We start from the raw sequence: 24,957 nt of genomic DNA, 5'->3' as shown, positions 1-24,957 counted from the left end.
TGCTCACAGCTCAGAGCCTGGAGTCTGCTTGGGATTCTGTGTCTCCCTCTCGCTCTGCCCCTCCCCCGGTTGTGCTCTCTCTCTCAAAAATAAATGCAAAAAATATTTTTTAAAAAGGGTTGCACCTCTCCCATCTCCCCATCCCCCTTCTCTCCGCCCCACCCCCACCTCAGGGAGGGGTCGTCACCCTTGGCTGCACGTTACAGTAAGCTGAGAGCCCCGAGAGCACTCCACGTAAAGCAGCTCAGAGAGGGTTTCCCCAAGTGTGCGTACGGAATGGACTCAGCGGGGCTTTGGGGGAGAAGCATCTTCTGGGAAATAGCGGAAAAAATCAAAGTGGGACCGGTTTGTTAGCAGAGCCCTTAATAAGCTGGGACGCGTTGGGAGTCTCAGAGAGAGGGGTAGAAGGCTCAGTGGTGTCCCGGGGCTGGGGCTGCCCTCAGGGCCCTCACGCTCGGAGATCCAGATCTTGCCGCCACTGACCCTCCCTTTGCTGACTCGCCTTTCTGCCCTCACCGGCTGCCACCGTGCTTTCCCGTTGGGGTGGCCGGCTGGGCTCCTGCGAGGGCGTCGTCTGTGCCCCATGGCTCACCTCGTGGCTTTGTGTCCTCTGTAGTCAGAAGCATGTTCCTTCACCTGTTAAGCAAACCCGAGACTCGGTGGGGAGGGAGGCCTGGAGAGCCTCTCTTTGTTATGTTTTTCCCGTTCGTTTGTTGACGTGACGAGGCTTGTCCAGCACCTGAGCTGGCTTTCCCGGGGACCCACAGCTCGGAGGTCGGGACTTCCCGCTGGAAGAGACGGACACTCCCAGACACGCTGCCCGGGCGCAGCCCACGGGCCCGAGCGGGCCCCGACTGCCGTCCAGGGCGGTGACAGGGCCTCTCCCTCCTCCCAGGGGGCTTATCCTGCAGGACCTCACCTTTGTTCACCTGGGAAACCCAGACTATATCGACGGGAAGGTGAACTTTTCCAAACGGTGGCAGCAGTTCAACATCCTGGACAGCATGCGATGCTTCCAGCAAGCGTGAGTACCGCAGCCGGGCAGAGGGGAGGGGACCGCCGGGCCGTGAGGCTCAGCACGCACGGAGATGGTGGCCTGCTTGTTCCCTGCACGGCACGTAGGAGGCGGCTCCAGAGCAGTTGGGGGGGGGGGGGTCCCAAGGAGCAGGGTGGCCTGCTTGGGGGCGGACGGTGTGCGCGGCCCCCACCGGCTCTGACTGGCGCCCTCCCCCCCCCCCCAGGCACTACGACATCCGGAGAAACGATGACATCATCAACTTCTTCAATGACTTCAGCGACCACCTGGCCGAGGAGGCGCTGTGGGAACTGTCTCTGAAGATCAAGCCCAGGAACATAACGAGGAGAAAAACAGACCGGGAGGAGAAAACCTAGAAGCGGGTGGCGCGAGCGAGGAGAACACGGCTCGAGAGGGGCCCCGAGGGCGGCTCCGAGACCGGGAGGGACGTTGGACCTGTCCCCGGGCAGGCTGCACGCGTCCTGGCCCCGAGGCCCAGCCAGCCCTCGGCTGTGACGGGTGGGAGCCCCGGCAGCCTCCCGGCCCCGCGGGAGCAGACGCCAGGCCCGCAGTGGAGCCAGCAGGCGGGTCTCGTTCCCGATTTGTGAACCCCGTGGTGTTGGTTTCTGCTTTCACTTCTGTGTCCCCCTCCGCACCCCTCCCCCGCCTGGCAACAGCACAGGGATGTCAGCAGACAGGGTGGGGGCGGGGATGGTGGCCTCTTCGCCCCCCCCACCTCGGGTCCTAGGGTCCTGGATCTGCTGACGTGACACACAGGTAGAGGACCCTCGCAAGGCGGGGGGGGGGGCTGGACTCCCAGTGACCTGGAATGAAGGGGACTTCCGGTCGGGTGGGCAGAGAGCAGAGAAGACCCGGGAAGGCTCCTTCCACTTCCCCCGCCCTGCTTTTTAACATGCAAAATGGCATGAGCTTCGTATGTGGCACCAAAAGGTTCTTCCGGCAGGTGGCCTTTCAGCAGGCCCAGAGCTGGTGCTCCCGTCACGGTACTGGCCCTCACGGTGGTCCCCCGTCTGTCCCTTCATCGCCCCTGTCACCTAGCGCTCTGGGGAGTGGGCAGAGGGAGGAGCAAAGGAGGACTTCTGTTTTATCTGAGCTGGGGCCGGGAGCTCCCCGGGGAGTGAATGTGGAGAGCGGAGGGGTGTTTCTGTCCTGGGGAAGGCCCGCGGCCCCCTCCTCTGTCACTTGCTGTGTGCCTTAAACTCCATCTCCTGTCCCCCCCCTGCCCCGTGGGTTCCCTTCCTACCTGCCTCCATCGGGTGGAGCCAGGGCTGCTCCGCCCTGGCTACGGCAGTGTCTACCCGGGGCAGGCTTGCTTTCTCCTCTGGCAGAGCGTCTTCCTTGTTGGAAACCCCTCTCGCTGCTGAGGTTGACGGTCCGAGGCAGGGAGCTCTCCGCACACAGAGGGGCCGGGCGGCTGCCCCCACGCCTCTCGCGTCCTGGTCTGTGGCTGAGCGCTCGCTTCTCCTGGGCTCAGGACTTGGTCAAGCAAATGCCGGGATCTAACTTCCTAAACGACCAGTCCCTTTGAGTCCCTCGTGGGTTTCGAACAGCTCCCTTCACTTGTTTGTGGTCCTGTATGTGGAGGGGGGAACATCTGTGAAATGCCAGTGACGCCCCTCTGGTGGCGATCTTGCGGCCAGAACGTGTCACTTTCTTGTTTGAAGTGTGTGGTTCGTGCTGAGGGTGGGCTTGCTTCCCACTTGGAACCTCTCGCTGCAGTCTTGTCCTCTCCCTTCCCGTCACGCCTCCCTCCACCCCAGCTCCACTGGATGCTGTCGTGTGCACGCACGGGGGCCACCGTGCCACAAATAACTGACGCCGTGTCTCCGCCACACACGTGGTCAGGTGGGTGTCCATGGTCAGGGTCTGGCGACCGGCCAGGCAGGGGGAGGCAGTGTGGCGGGGACGAGGGGCCCGTGTGTCAGGGCGACCCTGTGTGAGGACCGCAGGGGCAACGTGTGCTTAACTTATTGGCTGACGGGCTTCCCACCCCGTGCCTCGCTGAGGCACCCTCGGGGCTCTGGGAGCTGCAGACCCTGTGCCGTCACCGCAGCCTGCCTGTGACTTTCTGCCTCGGGAGGAAAGTCATTCTCATCTGCAGGTGGGGCCGGGGCCAGCGGCAGGGCAGGCACACACCAGGTCAGCACGAACCCAGCTCTCCAGAAGCGCCTCCACACACGCCCCCGCCCCCGCGACGTTCGTTGTAAGATATATATATCCCCCACTAACCTGGCTGATAGCATCTTCCTGCAGACATTTCAAACCTGTAACTTTTATATGAGAGGAAAATAAACACAGACGAAAGCGTCCAAGCGACAGTCCGAGCTGCCTCCACACAGGCGGGGCCTCCGGCAGGATGCAGTAACAACCCAGTCCTGGGGCCCGTGCGCTGGGGCCGGGTGGTTTTGGCAGGGGGGGATAGAGGTCACCAGCCCCTATCTGGGATTTTCCCTCCTAGGCCTGGGGCTCCAGAAGCAGATTAATGCACAAGCCCTATACTGCTCCCTCAAACCCAGCATCCTAAAAAAACTGAAATTTCCAAGGTCGAGTTCAGGGGGCACAGAGGTACCTAGGGCTACTTTCCAAAGCCCCTAAAGCTGGTCTCTGAAGGTGCACCCTCTGCAAGATTCCATCCGCCTGCCACTCACAAGGCAGCACACATGGGCTTGGAAACAGCCCAGTAAGTTCCGGTCTTTTCTATCTGAGGTGGGCTAGGTCTCCTCCATTTAAGGTGAGCCATGGGACTTCTTCCCAGCCTGTGTGTCAGCCCCCTTCACTGTCCTGCCCACGAGAAAGAAGAGAGGTCCTGAGTCCTCCACTAGCCGACAATACCAAGAACCAGCCTGGTCTGGCCCCACCCCCCCTGCAGGTGACTGGCAGGTAACGGGCCAGGTGCAGATGGGTGCACTGAGCCTGCCGACCAGAGCTGCAAGGCCTGGCTGGTACCGCCCACCCTGGTTAAATGCCTGGGCTCCACTGACACCCCCAGAGGGGTCTGGGAATCTGCATGTCTGGCCCAGCAACTCAGGATGCTCAGATGACCTGAGAAGGACCCTCCCCTAGCTGCCCCCACCCCCGTTCAGACCTTAGGTCCATGCGCAGGGCCGGTCTTCTGTGGGTGCAATGGCCTCGCACTGTTCTCTCCCGTCCTGGTTCCGCAGCTGATAAGCCCAGAGACCTTAGGTAAGCGGCCCCTTCTCCACTTCCTGGTTTCTGCAGCCGACAGTGGAGGTATTGTCATCTTCCACCTCATAAGGTGAGAGCCCAGCAAGGTAGGACCTGGAAGAGGTCTGGCAAGCTGCCACCTCCCTCATCACTTGCATACATGTAGATCCTGCGGACCAAGCACTCTGCAGACCCCTTCATTCAGTCCTCTTAACTGAAAATCCCCACAAGTGAAGTATTCGGGCCATGATGACAGCCCTGAAGAAGAGGCTCTTGACATTAAAGAAATTGAATCTGGTTTGAAATCCACTCACAGACATCAAGTCCAGACAGGCTTAACAGGTGATCCGTGCCAAACAAATAGCTTCAGGCTTACCTGCACACTCCTGAGAACAGAAGGGGAAACACTCCTCAACTCGTTCTGAGCGGAATACAGTCTTGACATCAAACCCAAGACAACCGTCCAAAAAAAACTACAGGCAAATACTTGCACGAAACTTCTAAAATAATCTTGGCAACCCCAAGCCAACAGTGTGTAAAAATCAGCACTCTCCCTTGGGTGCAGGGACGGAATGCCTGTACGCCGGTGAACTGACTAGACCTCGTGCACTAGATGCCTTCTTCGGGTGCTCCCATCTGGCCGCCTCTCCTTCCCGGGCGCAGGGGAACACTCTGCTTCCCAGCCCCTCGCAGGCAGGCCCCTCAGAGCCAGACGTGTCCCCGTGGGCCGGGCACAGCATGGGTGCCACCTTCATGCCCGCTCTTTCCTCACCGTGACACCCTTAGGTTCCCGGTGCAAGTTGGCAGAGTTCCAAGTTTCCAAGGGAAACCAGACCGGGGCCGCCCCCACTAGACCTGACATGAAGAAAAAACGAACTTGTGCTAAGCCTCTGAGATTTCAAGGTTCGTAAGGTCTCATGACACGGCCTGGCCACTCCTGAATGAAACACGCTAACGAAGAACGCCATATAATCCCCTCAGTCGTCATTAGGACCTTTGTTAGAAATGCAACACCCATAAATTTTGTTTAAAACTCTTAGAAATCAAAACCTTTCTTAATCTGGTAAAAGTTACCTTCCAAAATCCCATGCAAACATTATACTTAATGTTGGAATACTCAGAGCAGCTCCTTTAAAATCAGAACAAGGGAAGAATCCTACCGCCACGTTGTCTACTTGTACTGGAGATCCTAGTGAATGCCGCTGGAAAAGAAAAATAAGGGATTACTAAGCAAATCTACTGGGCGGCCTGGCTGGCTCAGTCGGTAGAACATGCGACTTTTCATCTCAGGGTCCTGAGTTCAAGCCCCACATTGGACATAGAGCCTACTTTAAAAAAGAAAAAAAAGAAATGGGGCATCTGGGTGGCTCAGTCGGTTAAGTGTCCGACTTCGGTCTAGGTCATGAGCTCTCCATTCCAGAGTTCAAGCCCTGTGTTGGGCTCTGTGCTGACAGCTCAGAGCCTGTTTCAGATTCTGTATCTCTCTCTCTCTCTCTCTCTCTCTCTCTGCCCCTCCCCTTCTCGTGCTCTGTCTCTCTCTCAAAAAAAAAAAAATAAATATTAAAAAATGTTTTAAAAACTTAATCTACCAAGATAGTTAGCTGTACAGTCAGATAAAAGATTGAATATGTTCCTATATACAGTCAGTAATTAAAAAACAATTCTTAAAAGATCCCATTTATGCTCCTATCACAAGTCTTTAAGGTACTAGGTACTTCAAAGGACCTTTGTCCCAACAAAGGACACCTATATATAAAGCAAGTATTAACAGACCTAAGGGGGGGAAGGGACAACAATAGAATAACACAGGATTTAAGTGCCCCACTCACATCAACGGACACATCATCCAAATAGAAAACCAACAAGGGGCCATCAGCCTTAAAGGACACAGGAGACCAGATGGACTTAAATCCAACGTGCCATCCAAAAGCAACAATACACCATTTCAAGCTCTCGTGGAAGGAACATAGAGATTAGGCCACAAAACAAGCCTTAATGAATTTAAGATTGAAATCCTGTCAAGCACCTTTTCTGACCAGAATCCGACTAGAAATCAGTCACAAAAAGAAAACTGGAAAAGCGTTCTTGCCAAGAGTAAACAACACATTACTACTGCACGACCACTGGTTCCAAGAAAAAATCCGAAAATACCTTGAAGAAATGAAAACAGAAATACAGCATGCCAAACGTGTGCGGCACAGCAGATGCGGTTCTGAGAGGGGTGGTGACAGGTAGAGATTAAAACAACCCGGCTTTACCGTCAAGGAGCTAGAAAAAAGAACAAACGAAGCCCAAAGTTAGGAGAAGGAAGGAAACGAAGATCAGAAATACATAAAATTGAAACTAAAAAGATAACAGGAAAGATGAATGAAACGAAGAGCTGGTCCTTTGAAAAGATGAACAAAATAGACTCACCAACAGAGTACTCAATCTAATGAAAATGTTACAGCTAAAAAAGGCGAGGGGTGGGGGAGGGGCACCTGGCTGGCTCAGTGGGTAGGGCAGGCAACTCTTGACCTTGGGATCATCAGTTCAAGCCCCACACTGGGTGCAGAGCTTAAAAATTGATGTTATAACCGATACCACAGAATCAGAGGGTCATAAAGACAACCAAGAACACCCATATGCCAACAATTTGACAGTCTAGAAGAGGTGAATAAATTCCTAGAAATATATAACCTACCAAGACAAAATCATGCAGGTGTAGAAAATAGGAACAGGGGCACCTGGGTGGCTCAGTCAGTTAAGCGTTGGACTCTTGATTTCAGGTCAGATCATGATCTCACTATTTGTGGGATCAAGCCCCACATCAGGTTCCATGCTGACAGAATGGAGCCTGCTTGGGATTCTCGCTCCCTCTCTCTGTGCCCCACCCCACTTGTGCTCTCTTTCTCTCGCTCTCTCTCAAAATGGTAAGGTCAGTTCATTCACCAAAAACCTCCCAATAGGAACACCTGGATGGCTCAGTCAGTTAAGTGTCTGACTCTCGATCTCAGCTCAGGTCATGATCTCACAGTTCATGAGTCCGAGCCCCATGTCAGGTTCTGTACTGACAGTGTGGAGCCTGCCTGGGATTCTCTCTCTCTGCCCCTCCCTCACTCGCACACGCACACACTCTCTCGCTCTCAAAATAAACTAAACAACAAAACAAAACAAAAAAAACCTCCCAACAAACGAAAGTCCAGAACCAGATGGCTTCACTGGTGAATTCCACCTAACATTCCAAGAATGAACACCAATTCATCTCAAATGCTTTCAAAAAATAGAAGAGGAGGGAAGACTTCCACATTCCTTTTGTGAGGCCAGCCTTACCCTGCGACCAAAACCAGGCCAGGGTGCCACAGGAAAACCACAGGCCAATGGCCCTGATCCACATAGATGCAAACCTCCTCAATAGAATGTTAGCAAACCAAATTCAGCAATATATTAAAAGGATCATGCGCCATGACCCAAGTGGAATGAGATTCAGGGATGATTCAGTATACACAAAAATCAATGGGATACACTCCCTACGTTAACAAAATAGAGGGAAAAAATCCTAAACTCATTTCAATAGATGCAGAAAAAGTATTTGACAAAATTCAACATCCATTTATGATAAAAACTCAACAAAAGTGGGTACAGAGGGAATACACCTCAGCATAATAAAGACCACCATATAGGACAAGCCCACAGCTAGCATCATACTCACTGGTGAAAAGTTGAAAGCTTTTCCTCTACGATCAGGAACAAGTCAAGGATGCCCACTCTCAACACTTTTATTCATAATAGTATTGGAAGTGCTAGCCACAACAATTAGACAAAAAAAATAAATAAAAGGCATCCCCACTGAAAAAGAAGAAGTAAAACTATTTGCAGGTGACAGGATATATATATTTTTTCTTTTTTAATGTTTATTTACTTTTGAGAGACACAGCATGAGCAAGGGAGGGGCAGAGAGAGAGGGAGACACAAAATCCAAAGCAGGCTCCAGGCTCTGAGCTATCAGCACAGAGCCTGATGCAGGGCTCAAACTCATGAACTGTGAGATCATGACCTGAGCCAAAATCAGATGATATTATATACAGATGATGTTATATACAGAATGTATCTGTATATATAGAATATATCATTTGCCCCTCAGATTATATACAGAAAACTCTAAAAATTCCACAAAAAACCTTAAGACTAATGAATGAATTCATTGAAATTGCAGGGTACAAAAATCAATAAACAAAAATCCATTGCATTTCTATCCACTAATAATGAGCTATTAGAGACATTAAGAAAATAACATAATTGCATCAAAAAGAATATCTAAAAATAAATTTAACCAAGAAAACGAAAGACCTGTACACTGAAAATGAGAAGACATTAATAAAAGAAATTGAAGACACAAATAAATGGAAAGCTATCCCATGGCCATGGGTCACAAGAATATTGCCAAAATGTCTGTACTACCCAAAGCAATGTACAGATTCAGTGCAGTCCCTCTCAAAATCCCAATGCCATTTTCAAAAGAAATAAAGAGATCCTCAAACATGTATGGAACCACAAAATACCCCGAATAGCCAAAGCAATCTTGAGAAAGAACAAAGCATCCCACTCCCTGATTTTATACCATATCAAAGAGATTATAATTTAAAACAAAGACACAAAAATCAATGAAACAGCCCAGAAATAAATAAACTCGTGCATATATGGTCAACTGATTTATAGCAGAGGGGCCAAGAATATACAAAGGAGAAATGAGAGCCTCTTTAATAAATGGCGTTGGCAAAACTGAACAGCCACGTGCCAAAGAACAAAGTGTCCACTATCTTACACCATACACAAGAATTAACTCAAAGTGGACTAAAGACCTGAACTACGACCTGAAACCATAAAACTTCTAGAGGAAAATACAGGCAGAAAGCTCCTTGACATCAGTCTTGGCAATGACGTTTTGGGTTTAACACGAAAAGCAAAAGCAACAAAAAGTACAAATGAGCAAGCAGAACTATACCAAACTAAAAACGCTGCTACACAGCCAAAGAAACCATCGACAAGGTGAAAGACAACTGAATGGGAGAAAACACTTGCAAATCGTACCTGATAAGGGACTAATATCCAAAATATATAAAGAACCCCTACAACTTACTAGCAAAAAACCATGTGATTTAAAAAATGGGCAGAGGATCTGAAGAGACATTTTTCTAAAGAAGACATACAAATGGGGGCACCTGGGTGGCTCAGTCGGTTGAGCATCCAAGTTCGGCTCAGGTCATGATCTCACGGTCTGTGAGTTCGAGCCCCGTGTTGGGCTCTGTGCTGACAGCTCAGAGCCTGGAGCTTGCTTCAGATTCTGTGTCTCCCTCTCTCTCTCTCTCTGACCGTCCCCTCCCCCATTCATGTTCTGTCTTTCTCTGTCAAAAATAAACATTTTAAAAAATTTTTTTTAAGAAGAAGACCTACGGGGCGCCTGGGTGGCGCAGTCGGTTAAGCGTCCGACTTCAGCCAGGTCACGATCTCGCGGTCCGTGAGTTCGAGCCCCGCGTCGGGCTCTGGGCTGATGGCTCAGAGCCTGGAGCCTGCTTCCGATTCTGTGTCTCCCTCTCTCTCTGCTCCTCCCCCGTTCATGCTCTGTCTCTCTCTGTCCCAAAAATAAATAAAAACGTTGAAAAAAAAATTTTTTTTTTTAAAAAGAAGAAGACCTACAAATGGTCAACAGGCACATGAAAAGATGCTCCGAATCACTTATCATCAGGGAAATACAAATCAAAACTGCAGTGAGATACTGCCTCACACCCATTAGGGTGGCTAGTACCAAATACAAGGCACAAGTGTTAGTGAGGATGTGGAGAGAAGGGAACCGTCGTGTCCTGATGGGAATGTAAACTGGTGTAACCACTATGGTTCCACGGAGGTTCCCAAAATATTAAAAATAGAACTACCACGGGGCACCCAGATAAGTTAAGCACTCAGTCAGTTAGGCGTCTGACTTCAGCTCAGGTCATGATCTCGCGGTTCGTGAGTTCAAGCCCCGCACTGGGCTCTGTGCTGACAGCTTGGAGCCTGGAGCCCACTTCGGATTCTGTGTCTCCCTCGCACTCTGCCCCTCCCCCGCTCACACTCTCTCAAAAAATGAATAAACATTAAAAAAATAAAACAATAGAATTACCACATGATCCAGAAATTCCACTTACGGATATTTGTCCAAAGGAACAAAAACACTAATTCGAAAAGATACATGTGTCCCCACGTTCACTGCATGTTCTGGTGGCTGCCAGAGGCAGGGAGTGGAGGGTAGGAGGAGTGGGTGAAGGGGTCAAAAGGTACAAACCTCTGCTTATAAGTCTTGGGGCTGTAACATACAGCATGGTGACTGCAGTCAACACTGTGTTGCATACTTCAAAGTTGCTGACGATAGATCTTAAAAGTCATGGTCACAAGGAAAAACATTCATAACTTTATAGTAATGACGTTAACTAGGCTTACTGTGATCATCTCACAGTATCATATATTGAATCCTTACCTCGTACACCAGAAATATAATGCTGTGTCTCAATTATACCTCCCTACATAAATTTAAAAAATAAGATTTTTATTTAAAATATGAAGACTTTAATAAATTGAGAGATACACAAATTTCACGGACAGAAAGATTGGCTTTCTTAAAGATGTCAATTATTCCTCAGTTAATGTATACATTCAAAAGTATTCCGGAAAAAAGACCACAGGGATGTCATATGGTCCTTAATAAGTCTATTCTAAAAATGTATAAAAATTTCTACTTCTGGTAATGGCAGACTCAGTAATTCAGACCAGCCATCCTGCTAGAAAAGCTGTACAAAATATTTTTAATCACTGCCTAAATTCATCAGAAAGCAAGCAGCTGATGAATTACTGGGCCGGGATTCAGTGGAGATAGTAACCCAGGGAGGTGAGTCTGACATGTGGGACCACACAGTTCAAGGTGCCTGCCAGTTCCAGAAGAGATGGCTGAGAAGCTCTGTGGCACTTCTGACAAACGGGAATTTAAAATAAAAGTCCAGGACTCACCATGCCTAGAGTTGAGACCCCAAGGAAGCACCCTCCAGGTGGAAGGGAGACAAGTACATATGGGTCCTCCTGGGGACGGAGCCTGCTTCCAGTCCTCTCAATCCCCAAAGTGGACTGCTGGTGTCTCGGGCACCTGTCAGAAGCAAATACAAAGCCTCACTGGAGGAGGTTAACATCATCCTAGGCCTCAGATTATTTCCTTAGTTTTTCATATACAATAAGAAATAACCAGGGACCCAAAGAGACAAGCACGAACAGAAAAAGACCCACAGGGGCTGGGATTTTGAAAGCACAGTGCCTGGCCTATCCTAGGAGTAAGGCAAGATTGAGAATTTAGGTGAATGACTGGAAAATACAGAGGACAAGCAGAAAATCCAAAACCAAAATAAACCTTAACTGCTGAGAAGAACGCCATGAATATGTTGAACAGAATTAGTGACCTGGAGACAGAGGAGGAGCTACAGTCGTGGAATGAAGCATCAGGAGAGAAAAGGACAGACACGACAAGTAGGAAAAGACCTGGGCCTGTGAGGTCACAGTGTTCACGAGCGCCAGAACGGGAGGAAGGTTAGAGCAGAGACCGTGCACAGAGCAGCATCATTGTTCGTAACAGCCCAAAGTGGAAACCCTCTGAATGTCCACCAGCTCATAAGAGGATGAGCAAACGTGGTATTTCCACACAGTGGGACGCTGTTTAATAAGAAAATGGCCTGCCATGCTACAACATGGAGGGACCTCAAAAACGGATGCAAAAGACTGCATCTCACATGCTGCCATTTACATGAAATGTGCAGAAAAGGCACATCTAGAGACCAAAAGCCAGTCGGTGGGTGCCCGGGAGTGCCAAGGGATGGACGGCAAATGCACGAGGCGTCTCTGGGGTGTGGGATTGGTTTAAAAACCGGATCATGATGATGGTAACGCTATTAAAAATAATTGCACACTCAGGATGAGCTTACAATCTGTAAATTCCAGTTCAACAAAGCTATTTTAAAAAAATCACAATTTCCAAAACGGATTGTGCCAGTTTTCAATTTCCTGCTTCTCATGCCCAGGTCTACCCTTTACTTGCTGTTCTGTAGTGAGCAGTGTTTTGTCAGTGGAGAGCCCTGGAGGGACACGGCAGGACCGGGGTGGGGGCTGTGGTCATGGTGCTCGGGTCGTTCTTGCTCTGCCCACGTGGCTGCTACAGGCGTGTCCGGGGAGCCATGCAGCCAGGTACCCACACCCTGCAGCCCCCCAGCAAGCTTGCAGCTCAGCCCTGGCTTGGTAAGCACCTCACTGTGGCCCCCCAGACGTGGACCGTGCACATCTCGGGGAATGAGCCACCCTGCCAGCAAGTAAGTTCCCCACCCCCAGATCCACATGCACACTCACCTACCAGCATGGCCCATCTGTACCTCCAAGGGGTCAGTCCTGCTCATCCAGCTCTGACCCAGCTCTGGTCTGCACAACACAGTGAGTTTCTTTACAGCCACACCGGGAACTTCTGAATCCCAGCCTTGGGAACTGGGCCCTTCTAGGTTTGCCTTCCTTGGGTGGTCACCTTCAGCCCGAGGGTGACTTCAGCATTCTCTTTCTACCTTCACAGCTCTCTCCCATCATCGGTAATAGTTCTTTATATTAATCTTTCTCGCTCCAAATTACTCCATCGTTTACGTCTCCTGATTGGTCCTTGACTGAAAAAAAATCAAGCCCTAGATCGAAGAAGCTTTATCCCAAGCAGGATAATTAAAAAGAAATCTCTAAGCACAGCGTGGTTCAACTTCTGAAAACTAAAGACAAAAAAAAAAAAAAAAAAAAAAAAACCACGAACACGTTAAGCAGAGAAGTGAAAAAAAGGACACATCGGCTTCAAAGGTACAGCAGTTAGACTCCTCAGCAGAAGCAGCTGGGACAGAAGTCGATGGGATGAGATCTTCAAATGCTGAAAGAAACCACCCACCCACCCACACTGCTCTCTCCACTCAAAATCCCTTTCAAGAGTGAAGGTAGAAACCGAGAGAGTGTCAGCCGAAACCAGGCTTCATCCTCAGACTTACACCAAGCAAAGGCAAAACAGTGTTTTCGGGCAGAAGGAAGATGACCCCAAAATGGAAGGTCTGACATGCGAGAGGGAATCAACAAAAACCAGTTGACACGTAGATAAACCTGAATGAGCATTAACTGTATAAATAGTGTCTTTGGGGCTTAAAAGATCAAGAATCAACAGAGGGAGCAGGGGCGTGGGGCCCAGGAAGGGGATGCATGGAGGTATTCTTGAATTGCTTCTTGGATTGTCTAGGAAGAAGATACTAAAACACTTGACTTCGAGGGGCGCCTGGGTGGCTCAGTCGGTTAAGCCTCCGACTTCAGCTCAGGTCACGATCTCGCGGCCCACGAGTTCGAGCCCCGCGTCGGGCTCTGGGCTGATGGCTCAGAGCCTGGAGCCTGCTTCCGATTCTGTGTCTCCCTCTCTCTCTGACCCTCCCCCGATCATGCTCTGTCTCTCTCTGTCTCAAAAACAAATAAACTTAAGAAAAAAAAAATTAAAAAAAAAATAAATAAAAATATAAATAAATAAATAAATAAATAAAACACTTGACTTCGAGAAGTCTGGAGTGCCACCTGTGACTTCTAGGGATCCACAGAAAGAAACCGTGAAAGGATGTCTCGTTGCCAGGCTGATGGGAAGGGATGGGAAAAACAACAATGGCCTATCCAGGAGGAGGCAGGAAGCAGAACACAGGCGGGACCACTAGAAAGCAAACAAGATGCGGATTCAAACCCACTTTTTAACTACATTAAATAGAGGCACGGGGCGCCTGGGTGGCGCAGTCGGTTAAGCGTCCGACTTCAGCCAGGTCACGATCTCACGGTCCGTGAGTTCGAGCCCCGCGTCGGGCTCTGGGCTGATGGCTCGGAGCCTGGAGCCTGTTTCCGATTCTGTGTCTCCCTCTCTCTCTGCCCCTCCCCCGTTCATGCTCTGTCTCTCTCTGTCCCAAAAATAAATAAACGTTGAAAAAAAAATGTTTAAAAAAATAAAATAAAATAAATAGAGGCACCCGGCTGGCTCAGTCGGTGGAGCCTGGGACTCTTGGTCTCAGGGCTGTGATTTTGAGCGCCGCGTTGGGTATAGAAATTACTTTAAAATCTTTTTTTTTTTTTTAATTTTTTTTTCAACGTTTTTTTAATTTATTTTTGGGACAGAGAGAGACAGAGCATGAACGGGGGAGGGGCAGAGAGAGAGGGAGACACAGAATCAGAAACAGGCTCCAGGCTCCGAGCCATCAGCCCAGAGCCTGACGCGGGGCTCGAACTCATGGACTGCGAGATCGTGACCTGGCTGAAGTCAGACGCTTAACCCACTGCGCCACCCAGGCGCCCCAGAAATTACTTTAAAATCTTAAAAAAAAAAAAAAAAAAAAACCAGAACACTAAATGGACTAAATTCTCCCATTGAAAGACAGGCCATCAGACTATTATTTTTTTTTTTAATGTACATGCTGTTAACAAGATGTATCTGTCCAAAATATAAAGATACAGAAAGGTTGAAAGTAAAAATTGGAGGGAGGGGCATCTGGGTGGCTCAGTCGGCTCAGGGCATGATCTCAGTTTGTGAGTTCAAGCCCTGCATCAGGCTCTGTGCTGACAGTACAGAGCCTGCTCAGAATTCCCTCCCTCCGTCTCCCTCCCTCCCCCTGCCCCTCGCCCACTCATACATGTGCGCATGTGCTCTCTCAAATAAACTTAAAAAAAAAAAAAAAAAAAGGCACCTGGGTGGCTTGGTTAAGCATCCAACTCTTGATTTCAGCTCAGGTCATGATCTCACAGTGCATGAGTTTGAGCCCCGCATCAGGCTTTGGTTGACAGTGCAGAGCCTGTGTGGGATTCTCTCTCTCTGACCCTACCCAGCTCACGCTCACTCTCTCTCAAATAAAATTTTTAAAAAATTATATACATATATATACATTTAGACAGATATGTATATATCTATATATATGTAAAAACTGGGGAAAGATACATTCCACAAATACAGTCCCCCAAAAAGTTAGCATGGCCCTATCAATATCAGAAGTAGACTCTAAAGCAAAAGGCATTACTAGAGTTACAAAGACACAGCTGAGAATATATGAAGTACATTCAAACAAAAGACTTAGTGTTTAAATCTGTATGCATCTAATTACATAGCCTCAAAATATTTAAAGCAAAAACCAGCAGACCTACAAGATCAAACAGACAAATCTGTGATCCTGGTGAGAGGCACTGACAGCCTGAATATGGGGCTTGATCCCATGAACCGAACTGTGAGATCATGACCTGAGCCGAAATCAAGAGTCAGACATTTCACTGATTAAGCCACTCAGGTGCCCCCTGGTGAGAGGGTTTAACATACTTCTCTCAGGTGCATGTAAGAAATGACTCTTAATCTTATACAACACTTAAAAAAAAAAGAAAAGAAAAAAGGGGAGGGGAGGGGAGGGGAGGGGAGGGAAGGGAAGGGAAGGGAAGGGGAGAAGGAAGGAAGGGAGAAAAAGCAAATGAGAAGCACTTCCCAACTCTTGTGATGAGGCCAACATAACTCTGATACCAAAACCATAACAAGAATGAAAATTTCAGACCACTTCACTCACGAACACAGATGTAAAAACTCCTAAATAAGACACTAGCCGAATCTAGTGATACATAAAAAGAACACATCATGACCAAGATGGGTTTATTCCAGGAGAAGTCACTTTAATATTTGAAAAATCAACATTAACAAAATAAATCATAATTTTCTCAGTAGATACATGAAAGTAATTTAGTAAAGTTCAAAATCCATGCACAATTTTTTTTAACTCCTAGCAAATTAGAAATAAAAGGGTACTTCCTTAATCTGAAAAAGCTTTTTTATTTTTTAGTAATTGTTTTTAGGGTTTTTTAAATATTTATTTACTTTTGAGAGAGACACACACACAGAGTATGAGCAGGGGAGGCAGGGGCAGAGAGAGAGGGAGACATAGAATCAGAAGCAGACTCCAGGCTCTGAGCTGTCAGCACAGAGCCCAACACAGGGCTTGAACTCACAGACTGTGAGATTGTGACCTGAGCTGAAGTCAGACGCTTAACCCACTGAGCCACCCAGGCGCCCCTTATCTATTTTTTTCTTTTAAGGCAGAATGTTGAGAGCGTGACTTTTGAGACTAGGAGAAAGGTAAGGCTGCCACTGTCAGCACTTCTTTCCAGCACTGTTCTGGGGGGTCCCGGCCAGTGCAGGACAGCAAAACACACATACACACACATACACACACACACACACACACACACACGTAAGGCTTCAAAAGGAAGACAATCCATTACACATAGATAATATTCATGTGAATAAAAAATTCAACAATCTACAGATAACTTATCAGAATAAGTGGGCTTAGATTGCGGGATACAGAATCAATAATCAAGAATCAACTGTATTTCTGTATACTAGCAAGTAACAAAAGAAACAAAATATTTATAATAGCATCAAAAAATCAGATACCCAGGGATACTAACAAAATATGTACAATATTTCTGTACAGAAAACAAATTCAAAATCAAGGGGAAAAATTTTTAGAGATCTCAACAAGTAAGGAAATTCATCATTTTTGTTGGAAAAGTTAGTAAACATACCAGTTGTCACCAAATTAATCCATAGATTTAAAGCAATCATAGTCAAATCCCAATCTTTATTTTGGTGAAAATTGACAAGTTAATTCTAAAATTGATTATAAATATAAGTGAATTTAAATGTCCAAGACCCTTAAAGACAGTGGGAGGGCTTGACCTTCCCAATATCAACACTTACTCTCACGCTGCAGTAATGAAATGTGACAATGGAACAAGAAATAAACAAATGGACTTCCAGGTAGGTGACAGATCCAGATGTGAAAACACACAGTAAAGCTGTGGATCTAGAAGGCAATATAAGAGAATATCTTCATGACCTAAGAGTAGGGGAATTTTTATTAAGCCACAAAAAGCGTTATCCGTCAAGGAAAAGATAAATTTGTATATCTTAAAACTGAGGACTTCTTTTTATCAGATGACCCCGCACAGAGTGCAAAGGCGAGACCACAGGACTCGGTGCCAGAACAGATAAAGAACCCCCCGAGACTATTAAGAAGACAGGCTAGCATAAAATGGGCACAAGTCTTGCACAGGCACATGATAAAAAGAGATGGAAATCGCTGATAAGCACACGATAAAAGGCTCAACATCTTTAGTCATCAGAGTAATGCAACTTAAAGCCACAGCTCTCCCTGCCAGCAGCACTGAAACCTACAAGACAAATGGGGGGAGGGGGGTGGTGGGGGAGGGGTGGCAGCATTTGCATCTCTGTTGCTGGGGGTGGGATGCAAAATGATTCAGCCACTTGGGGGTGCAGGTTGGCAGCACCTCACTGCACTTTTTAACAGATCCACAACGTCCTCAGAAAAGCCTGTCTTTACCACTTTCAGGTCAAATACTTCGAAGTCTAAGACTCTAAGACACACACACTCTAACATCTCTGAAGTTGGAATGCACCCAAATCAGGTTCTCCTCCGTTCCTCTCCACTTTCGAACTTGCCTAGCTCCCTCTCCTTCGTGGTGCTCTGGCACAGCTGGTAACTACGCTGTCTGATAGATCCCGCCGCACTGGACTGGAAGCTTCAGGAAAACAGACTTTGTTCACCACTGTAAATCCTAAAGCTGGAATTGCCAGGTCAAAAGGCATGCACGTTTTTCAGTTGTGTTTTCATTACACAACACACGAACACAGCTCTGTTTTAAAGTTCAGTAACATATTGCACAGACCCTCCGCTTCCTCCCGATCCCTCCTCAAGGGCAGCCCACCGTCAGCAGTTTAGAATATATCCTTCTAGACTGTTCTTTGCACATACATGCATGTGAATACAGCGTGCATGTATTAATAGAGACCGTCTACTTTCCAGAAATACAGTGGCAGCATACACATTGGCAGTAGATGAGTTGGTGAGGGAGCCCTCACCAACTCTGGATGTATTCAGTCAATTCTTTACCCATGTGACAAGTGAAAGCCACCTCGTGCTTTAGATCCATATTTTCCTGATGTACAGGACTCGGTTCTATCAGTCTTTCTGGATGGTTTTCCAGATGTGAGCAGCCTCCCCTCTGTCCTGCACCAGCACCCTGAGGTTAAAGACATCCTCCTAGGCTTTCGTCATGGTGAGTGCAGGGCTATTTTATACCTAGCTCTTTAACCCATCTGGAATTTGTTTTTTCATACAGTTATAATTACTCTTTCCAACCAGATAACTCTACTAATTATAAGCCATCCTTGACTCTCCCAATTTAAATGCCATTTTCAAATATTAACTTCTCATACACACTTGGAACATTTTCTGGACTTCTGTTATTTTTTACTGATCTATCTCTGTGGCAAAGCCATGCTGTCCTGATCACCGTAGCTTTATGCTAAGTTTTAGTATCAGGTGCAGAAAGTTCCCCCTCATTAAACTGAAAAAAAAATAGCAATTGTTGCACACTTTCCTTCCATGTTAATTTTAAAAATATTTTGCCATAGTTTAAGAGCTTGGTTTCCTTTTGGGAACTCAATTAAATCTCTATTTAAGAAGGTTAGATATCTTTACATTATTACCTTTTCCTATCTATTTTGTCCAGCTTTTTGTTTTTGCCTTTTGGTAATTTTTTTAAAAATCGTTCATTTGGATCTGGATCTGTCTTGTTAAATATGTTCCTAGATTTTACGGTTTTTGTCACTATTACGAGTGGAATGTTTAAATTTGTTCCACTTTTAACTGATTCTTGCTATTGACTATTTGTAGATTTTAAATTCAACCATTTTACTGAGTTCTCCAAATTTCTTTCATGGATTCTTGGATATTCTTGCTAAGGAATCATTGTCTCTTCTACTTTTTATACTACAAATCTCACTGTTGTTTTTTACAGAAACTAGAACCTCACAGCCATGTTGAGTAGACACTAGAGGGCATCCACAGCTTGATCCTGGGTATATTGGCTTTTAATGGTTTTAGTAATTTTCCATTGAAATGTGCCATTTGCCGTCGGTACATGTCCCAGCTTCAGCATCGCTGGGAGCTCAGTAGAAACGCAAAATCTCCAGTCTTACTTACTGAACCAGAACCTGCATTTCAAAAAGATTTCCTACATAAAGTTCGAGGAACACTGGTCTAGATGATTTCTTTCTATCTTGATTTTACTTAAGAGTTTAGTAAGAAAAGCTGTCGCTGTTGGGGTCTACCAAACATCGTTTGGCATCTACTGGTCCTTTAAAAAACGGAGCCCTCCTTTTTGGTGGCTACCATGCTTTCTAGTGTTTGATACCCTAATTCTAGACCAGCCCTGTGCCGACAGCAGGAAACCACCTTTCAACCACCCCCTAGCGTTGTCGCTCACCACTTACTTCCTCATCCTGACTCTTCAGCTCCCCAGAGCATCTCCAGGCTGAGATGGGACGTTCTCCTGCTTCAGGTGCGAGGACAGTGGGTGCTCAGAAATCACTTGATTTCACTTGATCTGTCATTCTGGTACGGCTCAGCTGGGGGGGCTGGGGGAGGCTTCCTCTTCTCCATGCAGATGCTTTTTTATCTTGCTGAATCACAGACCCCCCTGAATCTGGACACCTCCCCAGGAAAACGCCCATTAACGGCTTCCCCTTCTGGTTGGGAAACTCCTGGGTCCCTAAGCCCATAGTAACAGGCTTGCTCCCTGCTTTCCCAAAACCTCTGGCTGTGGGAGACCCTGGAGAAATCCCCACCATGGGTCCCCAGCAGCTCCACTCCACATGCTCACCACACACCAGGCACCATGCTGAACACCCACGGGCCCTCCACGGAGTCTGCCCACAACTCCAGGGGACAAGTTACACCACCAGCCCATTTTACAGATGGGGAAAACACAATTTCCTCAAGAAGCCAGGAACTCCTTAAAGTCAAGGACTGTTCTTGGGGCTGGGACCTGGACAAGCCAGAAGGTCACTGCCGATCACAAGGCGTGGAGGGAAGCCACGGTGGGGCCCCCGCTCCCTGTTCCCTCAGCCTCTTCCTCTGCAGATGGCTCGAAATCTTGTTAGAATGGAGAGCCATTCTCAGGACCACAGCTGACTGGACCGGTGTACCAGGCATGACGCAGGGACACCGACATAGAGCTGTCTAGGCTGTCTGGCACTGTGCTCCCCAGTCAGGGTGCCCTTACCACACAGGGCCCAGTTGATCCTTCGCTGGTGGGCGATAAAATTGGGGGCAGAAGGAGTGAGCAGAAAATGCACATTCCAAAAATGCTGCAAGACCACAGACGGAGATAGTGGGCCCAAACCAGGAGACAGAAGCTTCTAGTGAAGCAGCCCCAGGAGAAGCGGGTCTAGGGAGAAGCGGCATCACATCTCAGAGGGGCCACACGACGTGAGTGACAGATGGGCCCTTGACAGAGCTGCCTTTGTGTGGACAGCATCCCTGGGAGGGGCAGGCGTGGGAGCCCCCAGAGGCCGGCTGTGGACAGATGTGCCGCTCGCCCTGAAACTGAGCCAGGAAGTAGCAACACCCGCCCGGGGGCAGCTTGTTGTTTATTGACCAGACACGGTGGCCTTGGTTTCTGGACATGGAGTCCACATGAGAGAGCCTGTCTCCTAGGAAGGGGCCAGGGCTCAGGACGATCAGCCAGGAGCGACGAGGAGAGGGACGACGCCACACTCAGCTCCCTGACAGGGAAGAGGACACACCAGCAGCTTTGCCCCACGGACACCAGGCTGGGCTGGAGGTGGGAGGAGGCCGGAGTTTGCAACGTCCTTCCAGATGGCTCCGAGGACGAGAGCCCCGGTCCCTTGGGTGGTCTGCCGGGTGTAAGGTGAAGGCAAGGGCCATGGGGGCCCAGCCAGCCCAGTCCCAGAAAGACCTCGGGAGGAAGCACAGGACACGGAGCTCCAGTGGGCCTCCGTCCCACCGCTGGGCCTGGGCTCTGGAGCCACCCCGGTGTAGGACGCTGCCTGAGGCCACCCGTAGGGGCTGAGGCCCAGCCACAGATGTGCCAAGGGCTGCAGACCCCACCTTCTTCTGGCCCTGGGGCCCCTCTGGAGGCAACAGATGGCCACCAGCAGGGATCAAAGTCCACAGGAAGCGTCTGGCCAGGCTGGGTGTCCTTGTGCATCCAGGCATCTGAAAGGAGCCTGCGGCCCTCAGGGGAGGTACAGGGCCACGACCACGTAGATGACCCAGCTGGTGGATACAAAGACCCCAAAGAGCAGGCTGAAGAGCACGAGCGAGCGGGCCTTGCGGGAAGCCTCCTCGGCCTGGGCCAGGTCCCCCCTGCTCAGGGCCGCACGCGTCTGCAACGAGACGGAGGCAGGGAGTGGACGGGAGCCCCCAAGACCCCCCCCCCGTGCCACCAGCAGGGCCAGGCCCCAGCACACAGCCTGGAATGCGGACAGCCCGAGATGCTTGGGACCCGCCCGGCCACCTCGCGTGAAGGAGCAGCGACGACAGGGGCCACGGGCGTGCACACTCAGCCTCTCCTACAACCCTCACGACAGCCCTGAGACCGGGGTCACTGCTGCCCCCACCGTGCAGAGGAGGAAACAAAGGCCCACCCAGGGCCACACAGCTAGCGGCGGAGTCAGAACTCACAGGCAGGCTGTGGCCTCCAGACTCCCACCTCCGAGCGGTCCTGAGCGCTGCCTTCTCCCCACCGTCCTGGTTTATGATGGGGGAGCCTGACCAGCGCGGGGAGGTCAGCGCCCGGCCAGGTCTGCCGTGGGCAGAAGCCCCCAGGGGCTGGCCTACTCCGTTAGAACATCCTCACACCAGCGTCACCAGGTCCCCAGGGTGCCCCCTCCCTGGTAACGGTCAGCGATGTCAGGAGGGAGGAAGAAGGCTACGCAGATGATGGATGGACTGAAGGACAGGTGGAAGGTGTTGGACAGACAGGGAGAGGCGGACAGGTGAGTTAATAGATGAATAGAGGGGTGGGTGGGAGGGTGGTTGGACAGAAGGAAACGGAGGGGTGGGTCCATGGACGGATGAGGAGCTAGAGGGATGGGGGCGGAGGGCTACAAGAGACAAGTGGATGGACGGAGGACTGTCTCTACCCCGTCAAACACAAGCCCCCACCGAGGCAGGCAGTTCCTGGGGCCTCATCAATCATTCACACCTTCACTGTAAACCGGTTTAGCGGACTTTTCCAGAGCAGATCTTGAGTGGCACGGGACAGAGACAGGAGAGGGGAGGAGGTGTCCATCCAAGAGGGGCCAGGACCGCAGGGTCAACCGAGCACCGTTTTCCCAATTCCCGCCACCCTCCCGAGACACCCACCCAGTGGCCGGGACAGGGGGGCAGGGGCTGTGTGGGCCCCGCTGGGGCTCCTCCCCCCTCACCTACCTCGTGGGAATAGACGATAGCGATGAGCCCCGTGAGGAGGCAGCAGAAGAGGGTCACGAGCACGGACTCCATCATGTAGTCCTTGGGCAGGGGCCTGTGCTCCACCAGGGGCGGGGCGGGCATGCTGGCCACGGAGCTGTTGTACTGCAGGGGCAGAGGCCGCAGCCAGTGAGGGAGCCAGCCCAGCCTCCAGACGCCGCAGTGAGGACACGGCCACGGGGGCCACCGGAGGGTCCCCCCCTCCACCCCCGACTCCCGCCCAGTGAGGCTGTGGGTCGCCACGGGGCCGGGTCAGGGCCCCCGTCTGCCTTCTCCCTCTGCACTCCCTGGCCCCCTGGCCCCCAGGAGTCCTGTCACTTGTGCCCTCCACCAACTGCTCAGTCCAGGGTGAGCCGTGGCGGTGCCCCCCCGTCCTGACTGGGCTCCCCACCACCAGGGACCTCTAAGCTCTCCTCCACGGGCATCCCAGGATTTTTTGGTTTTTCTACAAATCTCACCAAGTCATCTCCCACCCAAAGGCCCCAGGGCCCCTTACAACGGACCCCACCCCCCCACCCTCCTTTCTTCCCTGAGTCGACCACCATCATTCCCAGAACAGCCGGGCCTGGCCACCCCCTACCCCGTGCCCAGAGCACCCCTCCTCATCCCTCAGAACTCAGCTCAAAAGCCCCACCTCTGGGAAGCCTTCCAGGCTTGCCCACCCCCCAGGCTGGCGTGACCTTCTCCTTTCCCTCATCTGGGCACCGAAGCCCCTCTGCAAGGGTCACTTAGGGTGACTTTTGGTCACCTGCGTCCCCAACTCTCCCCACCCTCCACCCCCACTGGGGAGGGAGGAGGGGCAAGAGAAGTGAGACAGCGCGACAGGGGAGACCCGGGGTCAGGGGTACAAGGCACTCACCACCGGGAACGATGCAAAGAGCGGTGGCGTGGTGGGCGCGGGGTACAGGGGCGCGGCCGGTGGCGGCGGGTACAGGGCCTGGGGCGAGGGGCCAGGCTGGAAGAGGACGGGCCCCTGCGGGAAGGGCGGGTAGAGCAGGTGCACTGCCTTGGGGTCCGGCGGTGCGTAGGGCGGGGGCTCGCCCACGAAGCCGATGTTGGGCACCCCTCCGACGGCCACCTTGGGCCCCAGTCTGGCCTCGCCCGTGGCCTCGGCCTCGGGAGGGGCCGCCGTCGAGGCCTCGGCCTGGGACTCAGCCCGGGGCTCCTCCGGGGCCGGGGAGCTGCCCGCATCCACGGCCACTTCCTCGCTGGGCCCTCCGTCCTCATCCAGGAGCTGAGGGCGGCGCGGGAGCTGGGGCAGCGCGGGGCCGCGGGGATCCTGGGGGGCTGCGGGGCCGCCGCCCCCTTTTGCGTCCGCTCCTGGGAAGAAACGCCAGGGACAGTGAGCAGGTGGGACTCCTCCCCGTGAGCCGCAAGTCACAGCCCCTCCAGGGACAAAGTCGCAGCGACGCTGCCCGTCCCCACCCTGCACATGCCCGCACTCAGGCCTCTCCCAGCTGGGCTGGCTGGGTGCTGGAAGGATCCACCCGAAGTGGAAGGGTGAGACGAGAAAACAGGCGCAGACAGGAAGGGTCTCCGGGCAGCCACACGGTCAGCACAGCACCAGGCAGGGATGGGACACAGGCCTTGATCCCCATGGCGGCCGCTGGGTCCTGCCCCCACTGCCCTGTCCCTGGAAGACCGGACCAGTAAGGATCTTAGCCCCGGAGAGCTGGTCTGAGGGATGAGCCAAGCCAGAGTCCTGGCTTGCGAGGTAGGGAAGACAAGGTGCCCCAGGGTTGCCAGGCCCGGGCTAAGGATGGACTTCAAAGAGCCAGGAGGTCACTAAGGGCCAAGTGCCAGCTGAGGCACAGAGGGAACAGAAGCCTGAGAGGGGGCAGGGAAGGGGCAGCCAGCAGGGGTGGGGAAAGCCCGCCAGCTTCGGGAAGCAAGGGCGCAGGGGCCCTGAGCGGCCTTCCAGCCCCGGCCTGGCCTTCGGCACCCACCCCGGGGACTCCTGTGGAAATCCCTAAGGGAAGGCTCACTAAAATGGAGGCAGGAGGCCAGATGGCAGAGCTGTACCCTCGACATCAATTCCAGGAACAACTGTCGGTTACTGACAGAGCCCAGCAGAGGCACCCTCACCAGGAGACCATCGTGATCGCGGGCCCAGAGGGAAGGACGGACCCTGCATCTCCAACAAGAGACCCGCCACCCCAGCGACTCGGCCAGTGAGAAACCGCCCTCACCCTGAACTCCTTCCTGCCAATCTCCGGGTCAGGACAGCCCCTCCCAGCATCCTCCTCCTAAAATAATCCTCTTTGTAGGACTTGCCTGTGATTTTACCCCAGCTCGCACATCCGGAGTTGCAATTCTCTACTCTTCCCGGAT

General features: G+C 50.9%; 2 protein-coding genes across 12 annotated transcripts in view; one reads left to right on the top strand and one right to left on the bottom strand.

Annotated features, from left to right (window-relative positions):
- The window catches only part of RAPGEF1 (Rap guanine nucleotide exchange factor 1), a 110,135-nt gene extending 106,781 nt beyond the window's left edge, over positions 1–3,354 (top strand). For all 11 annotated transcript variants that reach the window (XM_040482688.1, XM_040482687.1, XM_040482692.1 and 8 more), the window contains 2 exons: positions 896–1,024; positions 1,242–3,354. In XM_040482688.1, coding sequence (XP_040338622.1) covers positions 896–1,024; positions 1,242–1,392 — 280 coding nt within the window. In that variant the 3' untranslated portion in view covers positions 1,393–3,354. The remainder of the gene's footprint in view (positions 1–895; positions 1,025–1,241) is intronic.
- A 17,395-nt stretch (positions 3,355–20,749) lies between these two features.
- On the bottom strand, positions 20,750–24,224 carry PRRT1B (proline rich transmembrane protein 1B). The gene is made up of 4 exons (XM_040481198.1): positions 24,213–24,224; positions 23,486–24,160; positions 22,588–22,731; positions 20,750–21,539 (listed from the first exon to the last, which is right to left on the bottom strand). Exons 1-4 carry the CDS (start codon positions 24,222–24,224, stop codon positions 21,390–21,392), a joined length of 981 nt encoding a protein of 326 aa, XP_040337132.1. The 3' UTR covers positions 20,750–21,389.
- Positions 24,225–24,957: the final 733 nt, after the last annotated feature.

The sequence above is a fragment of the Herpailurus yagouaroundi genome, unplaced genomic scaffold, assembly GCF_014898765.1.
Source record: "Herpailurus yagouaroundi ecotype Mexico unplaced genomic scaffold, PumYag 160, whole genome shotgun sequence".
In the NCBI taxonomy this organism is placed as follows: domain Eukaryota; kingdom Metazoa; phylum Chordata; class Mammalia; order Carnivora; family Felidae; genus Herpailurus; species Herpailurus yagouaroundi.
The sequence above is the reverse complement of the archived record's forward strand: the minus strand, read 5'-3'. Positions and strand labels throughout refer to the sequence as shown.